We start from the raw sequence: 20,822 nt of genomic DNA on the forward strand, positions 1-20,822 counted from the left end.
GTACTAAATGGAAAATTGAATCCAAAAATGATTATATCCCAATGTTAGGTTGAAGTATCGATAGACTTAATTACTAGATTTAAATGTAGGCCTATTATATAAAAAAGATGGAATATCCATAAAGGAAAAGGATGCAGAAAATTAGTAGGAATGTGTGTACGATCTTGGACTACACCAGGGAATTGTGCATTATCCTAAGATCCATCCATAACCTCTCTTTGTTCAGCCAGTGACATAGGGAAAGAGATACCGGTATTCGAGTATTCCCTCTTAAAATACAGAAAATAATAGTTACATAGAATCGTAATATAAGCAGCCGATCCGTAGGACCGTAGGAGAAATATGATTGTTCTTGTGTTATTTCAATTGATCCATTTGTAGATTTTGATAAACGAAATCCCTCCTGAAATTTTTATCCTTTTCTGTGGGAAAATTTTAGAACATGGATTGCACCTACCAAATTATGTCTTAAAATACTAAAAAGAGCAGATTTGTCTGCGTTTGTCGAATGCGCATCATTATATTTACGAAAAGGCACTTTTCAGTGCCAATAATTTATTTTATGTGCACAAGGTTGGAATTTTGAAGTAAGAGGGAAAGGGTGCAATCAATGTTCTGGAGTTTATCCTTTTCTGTCACCTAATTCCTCGCAAGAATTCTCTCTTTCCACTAAAGAACCTTCACGCTCACGCTCTATCCAAGTAATTCAAGTACTGCACAATAATAATCGTCTTCGAAATAATCACCTGTGGTTCTGGCCGCCATTTTGCTTTACTTGCTCTACAAATCGCCGGTTATCTCCTTTAACCGCTCATATTTGGCCGGTTAGAGATTACTGTGGTTAACTTCCTATTTAAAGTCGTAACCGAGGTCGATCCACCATAAAAATGCTTAATCGGGGATTAGGTGACAATTTTAACCGATGGTTACACTAACCGACGTTGATGCACGTGGGCATCAATCCAATACGAGCAAATGCTGGGTAACTTTCGGTGCTGGACCCTGGATTCATTTCACCGGCATTATCACCTTCATTTCATTCAGACTCTAAATAATAACCCTGATGTTGAAAAAGCATCGTAAAATAACCCAATAAAAAAATCTCTGTAAATAGTGGAATAAATGTTTCTTATTTATGTTTTTGTTTTCTTTATCGGGCATTGGAACTTACTTCCTTGATGAACCTCGTATCAGAAGATTCAGTAATCTTATTTGATGTCACTAAGTTTTTTTTAATTTTCTTGTTGTTCCCAGTGTCACATGTTATCCCATTGTTTTTCAACATGCTCTTTCCATAAGGAGAAAACATGTGGTTCATGTTACTCCACTTGTAGGGCTAACTTGAGACATTTTTTAAGTATTCAAAATTATTATTTAGTGTACAGTATTGAAAATCTTTCAAAAACAGCATCTACAAGTGTAAACTAATGTATAGAAATATCTATGTTGAAGAGTTACCAATAAATGTGTGTTCTGATTTGATATTTGTTTAATTGGCTCAAGTTACCCCATTTTACGGTACTGTAGTAGACGGTGTCCATTAATTTCCCTTTATCATTAATCATTTTTCAATTAAATCTATACGCCTGAGTACTTTTCGTGCCATCATTACAACATTAAAATTTGACAGTTTCTCCCATTGTAATATTCACCATTACATTTTTCGAGATACCTTTGCAATGACTGTCATAGAATGGAATGAACATAATACATTTGTATTTTGAGTAAAAATCAGAAAGTACAAGTCGATTTGCATCATAATAAGTGGATTTCATATTTGTTTCTATCTACTGGTTTAACAACATAATATATATTTAGGATGTTAGTTAGCATCAAATATTGTCTTGCTCAATTTAAGTGGATGAACATTAAGTAAATTTCCTTCCGTAGATTTTATAATCACCAAACAGGGTTCTGCATCCTTGTAAATATATAAATCTTTAAATTTAGTGGAGTGGATGCAATTGCTTGCTTTCAGTGCAATAATATCCTGTGATGTCTGTTCCTTATCCACTTGTACTTGAGGTTTATTAGAACTGTAATTGGTTATTTTCTACATTATTATTATTATTATTATTATTAAAGAAAGATCCTGCATTTCACTATGTTCTAGCAAAATATCATTTTCAATTTTATTATTAATCGTCACTGAATATTGCAATTATTGCTTGTTTTTAACAACATTAAAGAAAAAGATTCTGCAATTCACTATGTTCCATAATAGAAGATTGATAAATGGACAACTTACTAGTGTTATATATTTAAGCACGTGGGCTTACAGCTGTTTCGGTATGTACACCATCGTCAGAGCCTCAAGACTCAAGATGGGTTCCATTATATCATCACTTCGGGTTATTTCATTAATTTGAATGGGAATAGAAGACAGCAACATATCGTTGATTTTATGAAACCACCTATGTGATAGTTGTTAGTCAATTGTCCGAAGACAGGATAGTTGTTTTGTTGTTTAGTCAACTGTCTGAAGACAGGTTTGAACCTCATAAGTAACACCAATAAGGCATCTCATGAGGCAACTAGGCCAGGGTGGCCAGTTTCTTTCCTCCTTCAATGCATACATCACCGATTAGCTACATATTCCACTAATTAGACTTCAGATGCATACAAATAATTGCTCTTCCTCTTCATCAAATGAGATGTACTGCCTGATAATAGATATACATATCAGACAGAATCTCAATCAGAAGTATATGTGACAGTACATAACATAATTTTTTCAGGAGGAAGAAAAAAGTTAAAAAGTTGGTAAATATGACATTATTGAGGATCAGTGTAAGCCTATTGATGTTTAATTTTTTCTTCCCCCTGAAAAATTATGCTCTGTACTGTCACATAGGAGATTTCATAAAATCAACGACGATATATACTGCATATACTCTTCATGATAAAATTCACCACCTTGAATAACTACATCGTGATTCATTTATTGTGGAGTGTTGAAGTAGTATAAAGTCGATTATCCTAACGGAAAATTTCCATGGATTTTACTAATATTGTGTAAGAAACTAACTTATTAAGTAGAAGTATTAAATACCACAGTTCATAAGAAAGAAAAACCAGAAAAAAAAATCTACAGAAGAATAGAAAACTATAAGTCTCAACTTGCTATTACAGCTGTTGTGATGTTGCTATTACAACTGTTCTTCACTGACTCTCACATTTTGAAAAATTTGAGCTGTTCTGTTGGCCAGTAATTCAATGATGTCCAGGTTGTGTTCAAACCAGGTTACCAACACTATAATTCTGGTCACTCGACTGACAGAGCACTGGTTTACAATGACTGCAGACCTAAATCCTAGTGATAAGCTAGCAGAGTCATATTAGTCAAGGTTCCTGGGGGTTTTCCCATTTTCCACTGCCATTCTCCATTTCAATAGCATCTAACATGGTGTAGCTGGATGTAGTATTATGATTGACACACAGATAGCACCAGTCTCAGGAGGCATAGTATGCTACTCAGGAAGTGAAAGGATGCTCTATTGGGTGTTTGAGTCTACATGGTTAGAACTGACAGATGGTACCAAACAGCTGAGTCAAGATAGCTACAGGAATGAGACTATTCGGTTTCAACAATTCCCACGAAAAGGAAAGGTGCACATTAGTCTCTGGCAGTGGTGCAAACTTTCGGTCCTCTTCTATTTAAATGTATAAAAAGAGAACACTACAGTTTACCTCCCGAGGGAGGGGGGGGAACTTGGCTCCTGAGTACTTGGCACATAGTACAAAAATATAAATCTATTAACTGAAATTGAAGGTTTTTAAATATACAGCAATTGAGGACCGTTTTTGCAAAACTTGCTAACTGCAAAATTTGCAAAATTGAGATTTTGATGGATTTGTTAACATAAGGCAGGCCTCTACATGATGTTCAAAGCGTCTTAGTAAAATTGGGTTATTTTTCTTCATTGTAGTGTGTCAGAATGTGATCGTTTTTTTTTTTTTTCAAAACTTGCTTTCTGCTATAAGTGAGACATACAACAAAACTTGCTTACTATAGTGTTTCGTCTCTCCTGTAAAATTTAGTTTTTTTTTTTTTTTCAGTTAGCAAGTTTTGCAAAAACAGTCCTCAATTAGAGATGGGCGATAGTCACTTATGATGGTATCGATAGTTATAATCAAAACTATTGATAGTCATTACAAACGTTTTTGTTAATTGGTTACAAACTGAATATATATTTGAATTTATGTCTAAACACGTACTGAACTATTAATTTAACAATATATGGGTACTGAAATTAATCTGAATTACATACCAATAACACACAATATTATAATCTGTCTTTAAAGTCCCAACATTAGCCATCATAATGTTTCTTTTTAACATGTGACCATTCCTCCAAGGATAGTAAATTAAATTATGGTTTATTTAACGACGCTAGCAACTGCAGAGGTTATATCAGTGTCGCCGGTATGCCGGAATTTTGTCCCACAGGAGTTCTTTTACATGCCAGTAAATCTACTGACATGAGCCTGTCGCATTTAAATACACTTAAATGTCGACCCCGGCCGTGATCGAACCCACAACGTCGAGCACAGAAGGCCAGTGCTATATCAACTACGCTACCGAGAGCAATCCAAGTACAGTACAGTCTAAGTTTTCCATTAAAATAAGCATTTCCACTTTGTTGGGCTGCAGACGGTTTTGCCTTTCATTGATTAAGTTTTCAGTTTTGGATAACAGTTTTTCCGAGGAAACTGAAGATCCCAGTGAATACAGATACTTCCTGACCAAATTACTTAGTTGTGGGTGAATGGTATATGATAAAAGAAACGGATAAGTGGGAAAAAAATATTGGATTTGCTTAGTTAAATATGAAAAATAATGCGTGCATGCCTGAAATTTGCATCGTAGTTAAATAGGGATTTAATGTATCAATTGTCTTTGATAGTAAGGTTGAGTTCATAAATTATAATTGAGGATAACTATCTTCCATACATATACTGGCAAAACAAAATAAAAACCTGAATCTCCAATGGATCCTTGCCCATTGCGGTATTATGGGCAATGAGATTGCAGATTGTTTGGCAAAGAAAGGAACTAAAATATTACAAGTAGGCTACCCTTGAAAAACATATCTTATTACAGTGCCAAATTGTTCATACAAACACAATTTCAAATCAAAATTCTAAAGAAATTTCAAGAAAACAGTAATAATAAATCTTGGTCAGTATTGCTTACTGAAAAAGAACATATATATAGCTGATTCTCCTCGACATGATTCAGCAGCAAAATTTCGGATGCTAACTGGCCATGATTGTTTAGCAGCACACTTGTTCAAAATTGGAATTTTTAGTTTACCAAAATGCATCCTGTGTAACCTAGAATACTCTTTGATGAATCAAGAACATTTACGAAAATGTCCACCTTTGGCATCAAATCTTTTGGATTCGGACTGTACTGGGAAGCTAGAAGGTGAATGGAGAACTTTCAAGTGCCTGGACAATAGATACTACTACAATCTTCCATAAGTTTGTAGATTAATGGAGGTCATGAAACCTGGTTCCAATTAATCAGAAAGAGACAATCCAATGTCTCACTCTCATTATAAAGGGACTGTATCCTTCCTGGGCTTGCTCTGCCACTTATGTGAGCTATGTAGAAAATTTTTATTCTATCCATGATTGCGAAGTGAAGAATCGTGAGTCATTTGTTTACAATTCAAAAGAATACCTGGAATCATAGACTGATATGAGTTCTGAATAAACCATGAATGAATTGTTACAAACGATTCGTAATGTCTGATTGAATTGCTGAAAAAGAATCGTGTTGCCCAGCTCTAATTTGAAACCTTTATAATATTATGAATGATATTCCCATTTTTCAATACTATCAATAGTATTGGAAACAATTTGACTATTGATAGTTTCGACAACTATCAATAGTACTATCAACTATTGCCCATCACTAGCAGCAATGTCGTCTGCTCCCAATGTTCCTCTGGTAGAGAATGTATAGGCTACTCTACCTTTGACATCATTGCTGAATCGACAAATAATGGTTATGTTCTCAAATTCCTTTGGAAAACTTTTAATGTAATAATTAACAGAAACTTCGATATGGCAAATCAGCTCTCTTGTGGCAATCGTCTGGTTTAAGATGCATAAAAATGGAAACATTTGTGAAGAATATTGTGAACAATTGAACGAGGAACTTGCAATTCCCCTACTAGTCTGTCTAATTGACTTACATGGAATTCTAGTGACCAGACGCACCTGATCTACACTCTCCAGTCACATGCTTTTTAGGAAGTTTCTAAAATTCTCAAATTATAAATTGTTATTTATATATACTTTCACATTTATGATTACCCATATGATACAATTCCTACATAAAGTGTAACAGTGACTTCGTCACAAACTTTGAGGTGGCAGAGATGACTAATATACAATATAAATTAATATGAACAATTTTCATATAGGAACCAAACTCTGGAAACGTTCATTTGGTAGTTACAAGCTTTGGTGTGTGAAAGCTAATTAACACTGCAGAATGATAACCCAAACCTCTGACTTTTTAATCAATGCATACTAACTTAAAAGATATTAAAGTTTAAATAATTTCATCAGTACTCATTACAGTAATGTTCAAAATGTCTTCCACAGTTCAATACAATGACTATCACACCTGTTCGAAGATTCTCGGTGTTTCAATCAATTCTGATCATCGCTCTGGTCCTCTTCCAATTCTACATATTGGTGTATCATAAATTAAATCTTAGGAATAATCCCACAAGAAAAAATCCATTGGAGATAAGTCAGGTAAACAGGCAGATCAATTCACTGAATCTCATGTGATCCACCTCTCCAGAAAATCATTATTGAGAAGATTTCGGGATATCTTGGGAAAAATGTATGGGAGCACAGCTATACTGGTACCACATGTGCTGGGGAACATCATATCGAATGTCTTGTAGCAGCTCATCAACAAAGTCACAGTAAATTTGACCATTTGAACAAGCTGGCAGGAGTATTGATCCATACAGTATTCCAGTCTACACTTTTTCTGTAAATGTTGGTGAATCCTCATAAACATCATCTGAAATGGTTAACATCATAAAGAATATTTTAATGATAAAGCTTTGAAATTTTTCTTCCATTTTCACTTCCATAAATAGAATGCGTATTAGCAAATTCTCTTAATGCGAATCTTGCGTATAACAGCAAATTAAAGAAACCAAAATCAGTATTATGTATGTAATGTTATACATGAAGGATAGCTACATGTAAACTGACAATGAGAGGAGGTTTCAGTACACTGGTCTTGGAATTGCCAGCTGGCTATCATATAGGCTGTAAACAAGGTGGTTGTTGTTTAGTCAACTGTCTGAAGACAGGTTGGAACCTCATAAGTGAAACCAATAAGGCATCACTCATGAGGCAACTAAGTCGGAAGATAACTGGGGTTAGGATGGCCAATTCCTTTCCTCCTCCATTGCATACATCATTGACTAGTTACATATTACACATATCAGACTTCAGATGTATACAATTGTTCTTCCTCTGACACCAACTGATGTACCACCTAATAATACAGCGCCTTCAACTTAAGACGCAACCCAGGCATCGGCAGGTGGGCCATACTCTCAAGGAGTAACACCCAGCAGCATTGTGCGGTAATTGAAATGCTAAGGGGCCCGGCATCATTCTTTCTACCCGTATTTAGTGTTAGTTTGTCTTCTGTAAAATCAATTGAATGGTGTTTATTTCCTTACCTTAAGACATAAGATGTTCGAAATGACCTCCGCCAGCTTCAATACAATGCTAACACCTGCAAAGAAGATGCTGAAATACGCGATCCAATTCCTGCCTTGAAATGCTGGAGATCATGGCCCGAATATTTTCTTGAAGTTCCTCTAATGTATGAGGGTTGTTCAGATACACTTTACATTTTTCACTAGAATTGGAATATATCAGTCCCCTAACTGTCCATTGTGCAACTCAAACCAAGAAATGGATTCGGAACACCTCAAAATCTGTGCTTCAGTGGCTGGTCATGATAATATCTTTGAAAAATATTGGAGTGCAAGAGGTCAAATGACTTTATTGTCAAACGCCTGGCATTAGAAAACAACAACAACATTTTAACATATCCCATCCACTTGCCCGTGTACCTGCCATCGCACAACACTACTGGGTTTTCCCGCTTTAGAGACCAGTCTATTGCCTGCCTGCCTGCTGTGTCCAGGATTTTAAGTTGAAGGCTCTGTAGATGTACAAGGGGGATCCAGGAAATAACGACCATTCGCGCATACCCGCCACGCAGCTCCTTTATAATTATTTCTTGTTCCAAGTAATGTTTTGAATTCTTTATGTAAATTTATTAATAATTTATTTCATAAAATATAATGTCGTGATGGAATTAATCAGTAACTCCCCTTCCTTGTTTGAAGGTCAACTGGCTTCCTTAACATGTGTTCTCATAATGTTGTGAGTACTGGTTGCAACAAGTCGCCATTGTGCATTTTGTGTTACTTCAAAATGAACGACGTGATTGATAATCCCGCCGACTGTGAGGTGAGGAGTGTGATTCGATTTTTGAATGCCAGACATTTGAAACCTGCAGAAATTTACCGGCAATTGAAAGAAGTGTATGGTGATACTGTAATGAATGAAAGAAATGTGAGAAAATGGTGCGAAATGTTCAACAATGGGCGAACAAATGTCTACGATGAAAGTCGACTCGGACGCCCATCACTCATCACAGAAGACCTGAAGACTAAAGTGAACGACAGAATCTTGCATGACAGGCGCACATCACTCGATGAATTGCATATTGCCTTTCCTGACATTTCTCGTTCTTTGCTTGGTGAAATTGTGTCGCAACATCTTGGCTACCACAAAATCTGTGCCCGCCCGCACACTGCTGCTTCAACTCGAGAATTGCTGGATCAATTCGGTTGGGAAATCTTTGATCATCCGCCCTATAGTCCAGGCCTTGCTCCTAGCGATTTTCATCTTTTCACTAAGCTGAAAGACTTTCTGGGTGGTACGCGTTTTGGAAGTGATGAATAGTTAAAGAAGACAGTGAACACCTGGCTTAATGAACTGGCGGCAGAGGAGTATAACACGGGAATTCTAAAGCTAGTGAACAGATACGACAAATGTTTAAATGTAGGTGGTGATTATTTAGGGAAATAAAGGAAGCTTCAGTTATGTAACAGACTTTGTTTTTTCAAATAAATATATATTTTTTTAATTATTAAAACAAAACGGTCGTTATTTCCTGGATCCCCCTCGTACATATCAGCCAGAACCTCAATCAGAGATAGTAAACATGGTTCTGTATAGTATTTTGCATGAACATTTTTTAATGGTTACAAACATTACCATGAAAACATTAAGGCCTACATTAAAGAAAACAAACCAGATGCAACAGCTTACTTGACGTTTTACTTGCATATGCAAAACACTGCAAGTAAGGAGTGTGTAGATTGTAAAACTGAGCGATTTTTAGAACTGAACGAAGACTGAACAGCGAGTTGGAGGCATTGAGTTCTAAAAATCGCTCAATTTTACAGTTCATATGATCCTTCTTACTTGCAATATTTTGCATGTTCAAGTAAAACACCAAGTACCCAGTTGCATCTGGACCGGACTTTAGAGGATGCACACACATCAAGGCTTGAAACTACCAAACGGAATATTCCCAGATACGGTTTCTTACATAAAAATTGTTCAGATTGATCATCTTTACCATTCCTCAAATTCTGTAATAAAGTAACAAAAAATTACACTTTGTAGGTTATACCGTTTTCTATTTTTACTTACCAGTGTCTTTCTTTTTTAAGATAGAGTCTTTTTAAAATGGACGGAAAGATATTAGTTACTTCTTAGGACTGCATTGTAATACACTTGTAATTTCACTGGATGGTGGGGGAAGGTCAACTATATACAGGATACTCCGATATTATAGTTTGTTTATAGCACCACCAAAATTTCAAATGCTGTACATGAACCAACGAATTCTTTAAGTGGTTCCCATTCATCTGTATCATTATTATTAAATTTTATTCAACTGGTAAATTTTTAACAAGATATGATTTAATGCATGGGCTGATGGATTGTACATTCATTAAAATTGTACACAAGGTAAAGGCCATTCAATTAATTTGTAAAAAGTACTATTTTACAAAGTAGGGCTCTGTGGTAACATTTTAGCTTGAATACAATACAATCATGTTTACCATATCCAGAAACAACACACACATTTATCTCAAGTAGTACCAGTACCGGTATTCAGGATTATGAACAATGAAATAAACATTCAGTACAAAACCTCACAGATAAGTTTTATAGGATTATTATGTATCATATCATGTCAATATTTAACTGTTCATAATCTGACATTATGATTTTGAAACAAAACACCTCAGTCTGAAACAGTCATATAAATAAACTATGAGAGGTACCAATGTTAGCACCTGTATGGTAAGTCAAAATTACTTTTCTAAGTATAGAAAAGTAACTACTTAAAGAGTGCACTAAATGAAATCTTGATAATTTAGACTATCAAACCCAAAACTGAGGAGTCACCGTTAAACCTTTAAAAACCCTGAAATAATCACACCAAGCAGAAAGAATGATCCATGCTATTTACTACCAATTCTCAATGTTTCCTCCCATATAGAAGCATAGCTTGCATTTAAAGAGATATTTTGCCCTGAATGAAACTGAACACAATATATTTTACATTATCACATTGTTTCACTTAACCTTAAAATAAATTCACATTTTGACACGATACAGATTCGGATCCATTAACTGTCACCATAATGGAAAAAAATGACAAACAAAACCGATAAACACAAATATAAGTTCCATTTCAGTATTTGTAAGGCAGTCTATGGCTTGACTTTAGAAAGAAAAAATCTTCCCGTTGTTTATCTGATGAGTTTTGCTTGTCATAAAGCATAAAACTGTTATTGGTATAAACTTCAAATCATACAATTACAACGTAGATTATTAATTTAATGGCATGGATTATTTGGCTATAAACTGAACACCACACAAGCTTATAAACACCATGCCAAATTTATACTTCTCTGGAAAAATAAAAATGTACTCTGAATAAATTATTGGTAAATACTATGAGAAGTACGGGCAAAATTAAGACTATTTCACACCTGAATGAATATCAGTCTTTCTTGTGACAAATAAAAAAATACTAAATATTGATCTGTTTATCTTGTATTTAGGATTTAAAGTGTAAACTACTCTTTAATTGCAGTCTTGTTTAATTATTTCATCTTTATCCTTAGAGATATTCTGATTCATTTGGTCATTTTCGAACTCGACAAAATCATCGAAAAGACTTGGCCATGCTTCAGTGTCGTCGTACGAGCTTAAATCGTCTCCAACTGCTTCTGAAAAATTCAGGAACATGTTCCATGTGTCACGTGGTATACCTCTAACATGAGGATGACTTTCTAGAAAAAACAACCAGCGAGAGAGAATGGGTGGCTCTCGAACAGAGAACACAAGTCGCCAAAGGCAGACGGCCATTTCGGACGGTAGTATTCGCTGTCCTGACTCAGCATCCAATCCGAATCTAAATGTGAAACGATAAAGATCCTTAAACAACTCCGGGTCCTTTGTTACTTCAATTACCAATTCTGGTAGACGAGCCTGAATTCCTCTGATTGAGTCCACACGCATAGCCCTACAACCGCTCACAAACTCTGCTCTACTGAAACGGCACATCTGCTCCGCATTGAGTCGCCAAGCCAGAACTAAAACTTTGAATTCGTCTGGTGATACAGACAAGTCTGCACATAATCTTTCGATGCCATCGGCAAGCATAGCATCCTCATTACAATCACGGTACTGTTCAAACAAAGCATTAAGCTTTGTTTCTGAAGGTTCTCTCCCTTTTCCATCTCCACTACTACTCGTAGAACGGCCCAGTGGAGGTATGCGGGGATAAAACGTCCTAGAGGTTTTGTCTCGATGTAAGCTGCCACAGTTATCACTCCCAACCACTAAGAATCCTGGAACACCAGCTCCTTTACTATTTCCATTAACTTGGGCTTCCACAGCAGTCAGAGGCGAGCAATGTAGTTCTTGGGATGGCTGCAGAATGCCACATAACTCCATAATCTCTGCAACATAACAAGTTTTCTTGCAATAAGATCTACATTTTATAGTTCAGTGGTTCATTGGTGCTGAGGGATATTAATTACCTTCCGTGTCCTTCTCCAAGGGAGGGTTTGTGGACGGGTCTGACGGCGGAGGGACCTTGAAACAAGAGAAACAGTTTCCCATTGGTCGCTGTTCACTGGTCCAGTATCAAGCAAACTCCGGGTGTTATTCATGTAGAAGCTGGGAGTACTTTCCAGTAACTGCAGTCACCTCTGAACAGCACTAATAGTCTGAAAAAAGTGATGATATAAGGTAAATGTCACTATTTCATGTAGACTACTGAATAAGCAATAGCCCTCAGGCCAAATCATGACAAGTCTTTACCTGCGATATATATATTAACGATTTTTTTAACGAATTAGGCGATCGCGTAAAGTTTCATTCTCAAGACTGTGTAAAACTTACGCAATCGGTTATATTTTTGCACAAATATGCTTCTAGGACAAATTTCATCCAGTTCGTTTTGCAAAATTAATACCAGCATCATGTTTACCTGACTTGCACTTGTTACTATGATTGTATTATTCCATTCCAACACAGTAACTACAATAATACGAGGGTTATAGAAACAGGAAAAATAAACAGTCAGTAAATCACGTTAACAGTAGTGCGTTGAAATTCTTAAATTTTAATTGCTTCTCAATTTATTAGTACGAAATATCTCCATTGGGAGTGATCACCTACCTGAATGTCAATTCTTTCGGCTTCATTCGGTTCTGTTCGTCAGCGATCGGTAGTTTTCGATAACATTCGGCTCTCGAAAATTACATTTCCCGTTGTCATAGATACAAAGTAAATAAACATTTGGAAGTATGTCTGCCAGTAGGTGAAAACAACTACAATTAATAACTTTTTATTAGAATATAGGAAAAAATATTACATTACATTTTTCTGATAGTATTGTATAGCGGTACATTTGTCCCAACATGTCGGAATCTGGAGAACCTGAAAGTCATGATAATTCAAATCGGTCTTGGCCGAGATTTAGATCAGACAGGGTTAGAAATAATGAGGTTGACGATGAAGATAGTCAAATTCCGCAGTTCGCCCATGGAGATGAAATCCTTCCTCATAGAAGGAACCCACAAACCCCAAATCGTATGTGGCGTCGTCAAGGAGAAGGTGATGAACCAGAGGTCCTTGAGCCTGATCATCCTTTGATGAAACGCTTTCAGGCTGCACTGAAAGTCCATCTTGAAAGACAGTGTAATCGAATCGATGAAGAAGTTCTTGCATTGGTGAGTATCATATTGTACTGGGGAAATTTCAGAAGTTTCCTAGTACCCGCTACTCGTTACATAAGCTGTAACGTCGGCCGTTGTATAATCATAAAAGATGCATATTTTCCCTGGACCAAAAATATATTAGGCCTACAAAATGACTATAATTACATCTAGTAACTATTAAAATTCTTTTCAGAAAGGAGCTACTGTGTAAACACAACAACGATCTATGTAACGAGCACCGAGTAGGGCCTTCTAGGAAACTACCGAAATTTCTTATTTAGTTGAATTTATAGGCCTAAGGTTTTTTTTCTTTTTTTCGTGGAGATGCAGTTGAACGTATATGCAAGCCTTAAAAGCCCAAAGAACAAAACCTAACTTGCAGATTCGTATTGCAAGTAATGCAAGGTGTCATACTTCAGAATACCGTACCATACTGTTTAAGTAGCCTAGTTACGTATAGGCCTAAAGACTGCAAATTAAAAATAATTAAAAAAACATTTTTATTTATGGTACAAGGACAGATAGTAAATAAGTAGGCTACATAAAAATGAGTTGTCCCTTGCACCAAAAATAAATAATTGGCTGAAGTTGTTACCAAGGTATATAAGTGGAGTACGAAAGGAACTACCTCAGTGCTAGTTTAGTTATTTTTCCGGAAAAGCTATACCAAAGAAGGCGCAATTTTCTTTTGCTTCACTGACTTCTGTGATGGGAGGGCTACAATAGTGCATTAGAATTTACAGGTAAGTATCAACGATGCCTACTGAAGGATGCACTAGAAGGATTGGTGAACGGGAGAAGAGTTCAGAGCAGAAGAAGATATCAGATGACAGACTACATTAAAATAGCCTATATGGATCATATGCAGAGACAAAGAGGAAAGCAGAAAATAGGAAAGACTGGAGGATTGAATTGAAAGACTTGCCCATGGGCAGAACACTATGTATGTATCAATGATTTCTGCTTTAAATAAAATACCACTTGAAGTTTTCCAAATTTCTTCTGTTTGCATATGATATAGCGTTTTATACCAAGTACCATACAAGGAATTTTCAAAATTTTCTTTCTAGGCCATCTACAAGATCTTCAATTGATTTTGCATATATTCCAATCAGGATTGGATATTAATCATAACAAGAGCCAACATATGATATTAACCGCAAGCAAATGAAATAGAGAACAAAGAAACTGCATTCTCATCAACAATCATGTTATAAATATCCATTTACAATGTAAATTTTTAGGTACCAGTATATAATTTTAGACTAAATTAACTGGGAATTCACATTATTCTCAAATTTTACAAAATCTTCAAACTCATATCGATGATAACTTATGTTGCATAAAGAGATGAGGCTAAATATTATAAGTTTGAACATTGCATGTTACATAACTAATGAGGATATTTCCTCTTTAAAATCTGTTTCTTGCAGTCTGAGAACGATTTCTGCTTTAAATAAAATACCACTTGAAGTTTTCTAAATTAGGCTACTTCTGTTTGCATATGATATAGCTATTTATACCAAATATCATAGACTACCAGGAATTTTAAAAATTTGCTTCAAGGCCATCTACAAGATCTTCAATTGATTTTGCATTGATGCAATATAGGTATATTGATAATATACCTATAAATTTATGAGTTCTAACCACTAAAACCACATATAAGTCACTAATGATATTGCAATGAAGCAAAAGAAAGTGCCTCTTTTAGTGTAGCTTTTCTGGAGAATTAGAATAAAATATCGATATAGGTTCCTGTGTCTTATTTATGTAATGATCAAGATATTGAAATCTGTAGCATTCAAATTGGTGATAAGTCAAATTGCATTTCTTGTACATAGTTCTTTCTTTATTTTATTATTTCTTGTATAGGGGTGCCAGTGAGAGATTAAAAAAATTATATCCCATTTAGATTTATTAATGGAGGGGCTGAAAACCATAATTATATGGAATTTGTGATCTGCGGTGATATAAAAGTAGATTATCTGTCAGAAAGTTTCCATAAAAGTAAATTAAACTCTCTTCTTGAAACTTAGCCTATAATCTTACCTAGTCATACAGTGAGTTTCCTAACCAGAATACAAGCTGAGAGTATAGTAACAGCCATTGATATAATATACGAGGATTGGGGCATAAGTCATAGCAACTATTTTTTTTTTTTTGTGAGAATTCGACCATGAGTGGAAAATGTGAAATATACAGATGAAAGGACAAGAAATGGACGAAATGTACGGACATTTAACAACACGCCAACATTTTGCTCATATATATTATGGTCGTTGCAATAACATTACAGGATCTCTGTGCCAGAAACATTACAGCACACATACCCGTTCTGAAGGCCCTCAAATTAGTCTTCTGCAACATTGGCAACATGCTGCCAACGATGTGGGAGGCGCCGAATACCATCTGATTTACCATTTTCCTCACCATGTGTGAGTCTGGTCATCTGTTGTTGCATAGCATTGGTAATGTCCATTCATGTCCCAAACCATCTACCTTCCATATGAGATCAAAATCACATGGAGAAAGGTCCGGAGAGTATGGTGGGAGTCCAATTCTTCCCATCCCCAGCACCGCAGTAGCTGTCCTACACACTCTGCTTTATGTTTCACATCGGTCCGCACATTCACTCGTCGTCCTGTCTGTTGCCGATCGCTGGTTGCTTTGCATCCTTGCTGAAACACTGTTACCCACTTCGTGATTGTCCAAAATGGAAGGGCATTATTCCCGACAGCTTCTACCAACTCTATGTGGCATTCACTGGTATTCCTCTCATGGAGAACGGCTATTTTGGTATACAAACGTTGTTCAACACGGGTTACATCCATCCAGTATGGCGCTACACTGACAACTGATTTAATATTACTCTCTGTTCTATTACAGACAAGCACACAGCCATCTTGTGTTATGGACTGCATGGCTTCCATGCAACATATGACATTTTGTGATACCAACCCTTACCTTTGAAGAAAAAAATAGTTGCCATGACTTATCCCTCAACCCTTATGTGGGCAAACATTTTTTTACATATTAACCCTTCAGAGGTTCGGTGTCATATTGTAACCTGAGTGGTCCAGTGGGGTTTGTACAACCCCAAATTTTTTTTCTTGGTATTTTAACAAAAAATATGTAACATACTTCTTCCAAACATGGAATTACAATAGCAACGAATCATAAACTTGATCACATTGTGAATTCTTTTCACAATTTTAAACATTATATATTGTTGAATAGTTTTTCAATAAATAGTGAAAAATATGGCCTAGTTACAAATAAAAATTTTAGAGAAGTGTTATACTTTCTTATGATTTAAATTTATTTTCTAACAAACAAATTAAGTATTTCACACACTTCACTGAAGTCACAGCTTCTTGAAAGGACAATAATTCGTAACACAAAGTCAATTCACACAGTATCAATTCTTGTTTTGTTTTCAGTCGTCAATATTTGCAATACTCAGTCTTACATACCAAAGAATTAACTTAAGTTAATAAACGTTCTAATATTTTGTATTATCCTTCAGTCTTCTTCTTCTTCTTCTTCTTCTCCTTCTTCTCGTGCTTTGTTTTCTTCTGTAGATACAGTTTTTATATCAGGGAACCACATGTTCGGTAAAGATTTGTACATGACAATTTTACATTTCACTTTTGTTTTACAATCTTTACTTCTGGGGCGTCCACATCTGTGGAGTACCGGTTAGCGCATCTGGCCGCGAAACCAGGTGGCCCGGGTTCGATTCCCGGTCGGGGCAAGTTACCTGGTTGAGGTTTTTCCGGGGTTTTCCCTCAACCCAATATGAGCAAATGCTGGGTAACTTTCGGTGCTGGACCCCGGACTCATTTCACCGGCATTATCACCTTCATCTCATTCAGATGCTAAATAACCTAAAATGTTGATAAAGCGTCGTAAAATAACCTACTAAAAAAACTTCTGGGGTATTATGGTGGCAGCGGGAGAATCTTCAACTTCTGAACCTGCTGCTCTTTTTACTTTTGTTCGTAATTCTCTAGGTAAAGAGGAGCAGGTATCTCGTTCCTGAAGTTGACCATTTATTATCCAGAGAGAAATTTCTTTCAGAAATGATCTACACATGATGCTATTTCTTGAATTGTCTTGATACAGTGTCTATGAGTTTATAGCTGCTAAAGTCATGAGTTCGAAATCACTTTCATGGGCCATCTTCTGCAATTTCTGGTGACATTGTAATAAGAACACATTTCATCTATTTTTATGTATCTATTTCACCTTTCGTATGATTGTACATGATTATGATTTCCAATTTTTTCTTGTTGCCAATATCAGCATTGACAGCAAATCGTGATACATTCAAGATAACAAAAGTACCACCTTTCCCTTCTTAGGTGTATATGTTACCAGTGTCATATCTTGTTAGAAGCCCAACTTGCTGGATATAACGTCATTAGACTGAAGAAATTCAGAAGTGTTTTATTTCTTATTCTCTCTTACTGTCCCAACAACTGTAAGTTTGTGGTCCTTCAATAATTTGGAAGCTAATGGATAACTGATAAACTACCTGCGTACACTGAGAGCTTCAAAACATACAAGTACAAGACTTTGATGCCATACTTGGTCGGTTTGCTTGGAATATATAATCGAAAAGAGTATCTTCCTAGTAGTTGCTCATCTATAGGAACATATGCTCCTGGAGAGTAATGTGATAATAAATTCTCATTAAAAATTTCAAACATTTCTCTTACTGGCGCTAATTTGTCCTGAGGTTTGCGTTCTTGTCTGGTACCAGCATCATCAGACCGCAAACAGCACAGCAGGAAGCGGAATCGAAATCGAGGCATGGGGATTCGAAATATTTCAACGCCTGTACCGTCAGTTGCCCAGAGATCTTCTAAATTTTGATGGCTTGATTTACAGACTCTCATAAAGTATAACAGTCGTAATAATGTCAATATTTCATTTTTGTCTCTCTTTTTTACATTGTGTTTACATGATTTCCCATAATTTTTCATTTCTCGTGCAATGTGAGAATTGATGCAAGTTACTATTTGTTCTAGAATATTTGGGATAAGAAAGAGCTGCAAGCACTCAAAAGGAATAAAACAATTAATTGCATTTTCCTTCATTGCAGGAAGACGAGTGACAGTATTATGGCCTCGAGTGCGAACATTGAGGGGAGAACATTGTTTTCGCCATTTATTAGCTTGATCTCGACCCATATAAAATGAATTAGAATTATCTTCCTAGTTCACATCAATCTTATTGCCTCTTTTCGTATCACTAATGTACTAACTGTAACCAAAATGAGCATTTTCGTCTTCAATTTCTGATTCCGAAATATTTAGACCAGATTCGTTCAGAACCCCATCGAGAAGACTAGTTAGTACTTCTCCCGATATACTCCTCATAAGACATCTGTAGAAAATTATGTTAACGGAAACGTTATAAGAAGTCATATAACTAAAGTTCATTATTCTTCTAAGAACTAAACAATATTAAAATCTTACCTTCAAAAAGTCAAGTTGTTACACCAGTGGTCTGGTGGGGTTTCAGACACCCTAACTGAGTTTAAATGTCCACTACTAGCAAGTCTCAAAAGCAAACTTAATCAGGACACAACAATCGAAAGTAGAAGCTTAACTTGAGAGGTATGCTGAATGCCAAGTTTGTAACTTGTGTCATCTCTTAGAAAATCATGAAAATGTTATCTATTGGGTATGACAAATCCCACCGGACCACTGACGGGTTAACAAATCCATACCCCCTAATTTTCTTTTATAAGATCGCAGTTCTCCTTCTTTAAAATTTTAACTTAATTGCATGACTTAAATTTCACATAACTTAATTGATCAATGAACAAATCAATTTGTATCAAATATATGCCTAATACTTTTTATAGGCTAAATAGGCTATTATAAGTTCGAATATTGCATGTCACATGAGGGTATTTCCTCTTTAAAATCTGTTTCTTGCAGTCTGAGAAAAGTCATTGATGTTCTTGGACACAGCGTAACACGTATCCTTAATTCTCTTCATCTGCAGTTAATAGTCCATTGAAGTCTCGAATTAATTTAAGAACTCGTTCTGCCATGTCGTTCACTGCTTTTAAAGACTGAACTGCTTCTTTAGCATTTAGAAATGAAATATTTTGTCTCCATATAGAAGGACATTCCTTCAAAAGTCAAAATTTATTTTTAGACGAGAGAACAAATCTATGCTTTTCTTAGATAGAAAGTCAGCAATAGTTCTCTTTAGAAATCACAATTAACGTTAATATGTGTTAATATAAAACATCTTATCCTCTGATTGAGGTTCTGACTGACATGTACATCTACTATTATCAGGCAGTACATCTCACTTGACGAGGAAGAACAATTGTTTGTATGCATCTGAAGTCTGACTAGTGTAATATGTAGCTAGTCAGCAATGTATGCAATGGAGGGGGGGAAAGGAACTGGCCGCCCTACCCCATTATCTCCTGGCCTATTTGCCTCATAAGTGGGGCCTTCTTGGTATCACTTCAGTGTTCAGACCTGTCTTCGGACAGTTGACTAAACAACAACAACAGTAAACATCTAATTAAAAATAACAAACTGACCTAGTTGCCTCATGAGTGGTACCTTATTGACGTTACTTATGAGGTTCAAACCTGTTTTCGGACAGTTGACTAAACAACAACAACCTTACAAAATTAATAATTCACTCACCAATGTGTCATCCATTTCACCATACCTCTCATTCAAATTTCCTACCATCCTAATTTTTGTTGGCACGTCTACATCATCATCAAATAGTGATAGAATTGACACTTTCTCTGGCAGGTACTATATAAGTGACTCCTGAATTTCTTCAAAACTATCTTAGAAATAGTTGGATCCACCATTTTGTAGACTTTAAAAACAATACATTTTGATGTGGGACTTTTACAGCTGGCTGACACATAAGCCAAGGTTTTAGATGAACTTCTATTATGAATAAACAAATGTCTCTTGATGCTTGGTGATCTTTGTTGGGCAGCTGAAGTTCAGATCTGAGCAAAAACATTTTTAATGAATCAGTTGCATTGAAGTTGGTTTGTATGAGTCTTTGGTCATTGTTGGAAAACTAAATACCGGTATCAAGACTGTTTGCAATCTGAAGTATTTTACTTTCAATTGCACTACATAAAACTAATTCGTAAATGTGATGGCGGCAAGGAAAAAACAGCAATTCTCTGTCCAACTTTTGCTCAGTTAATATGCAGGCACCAGTAATGTGGCCAGTATTTGAAGCAGTTGTATCATAACAAGGGATTTGAACTTTACCTTCTAATTTTCACTTCTTTAATGCATTATAATAAAGAAGCAAAGCACATTAAAAACTGCATTTGCCTATTTCTTGCTGGAAGAGCTTAATAATTCTGGAATGCCAATTAACTGTTCACTGTCTCCATAGGTAATAGCAATAGACAATCTTTCCTCT

The 20,822-nt window shown here is 35.8% G+C and overlaps 2 protein-coding genes across 7 annotated transcripts in view; one reads left to right on the forward strand and one right to left on the reverse strand.

The window, feature by feature from the left end:
- Positions 1-9,185: 9,185 nt before the first annotated feature.
- Positions 9,186-12,337, reverse strand: SCCRO3 (defective in cullin neddylation 1 domain containing SCCRO3). The gene is made up of 2 exons (XM_069841374.1): positions 12,198-12,337; positions 9,186-12,116 (listed from the first exon to the last, which is right to left on the reverse strand). The coding sequence occupies exons 1-2, from the start codon at positions 12,277-12,279 to the stop codon at positions 11,236-11,238; spliced, it is 963 nt and encodes a 320-aa protein (XP_069697475.1). The 5' UTR covers positions 12,280-12,337; the 3' UTR covers positions 9,186-11,235.
- The window catches only part of l(2)41Ab (lethal (2) 41Ab), a 70,532-nt gene continuing 62,000 nt past the window's right edge, over positions 12,291-20,822 (forward strand). For 5 of the 6 annotated variants that reach the window (XR_011335246.1, XR_011335247.1, XM_069841364.1 and 2 more), the window contains exon 1: positions 12,945-13,394. Coding sequence is in view for 4 of the 6 variants with exons in the window: in XM_069841364.1 (XP_069697465.1) it covers positions 13,083-13,394 (312 nt within the window). In the remaining 2 variants the exon portion in view is untranslated. Of the gene's footprint in view, positions 12,409-12,944; positions 13,395-20,822 lie in introns of those variants that run through there. The other variant, XM_069841365.1, reaches the window with a different exon arrangement.

The sequence above is a fragment of the Periplaneta americana genome, chromosome 12 (assembly GCF_040183065.1).
Source record: "Periplaneta americana isolate PAMFEO1 chromosome 12, P.americana_PAMFEO1_priV1, whole genome shotgun sequence".
Taxonomy (NCBI): Eukaryota; Metazoa; Arthropoda; class Insecta; order Blattodea; family Blattidae; genus Periplaneta; species Periplaneta americana.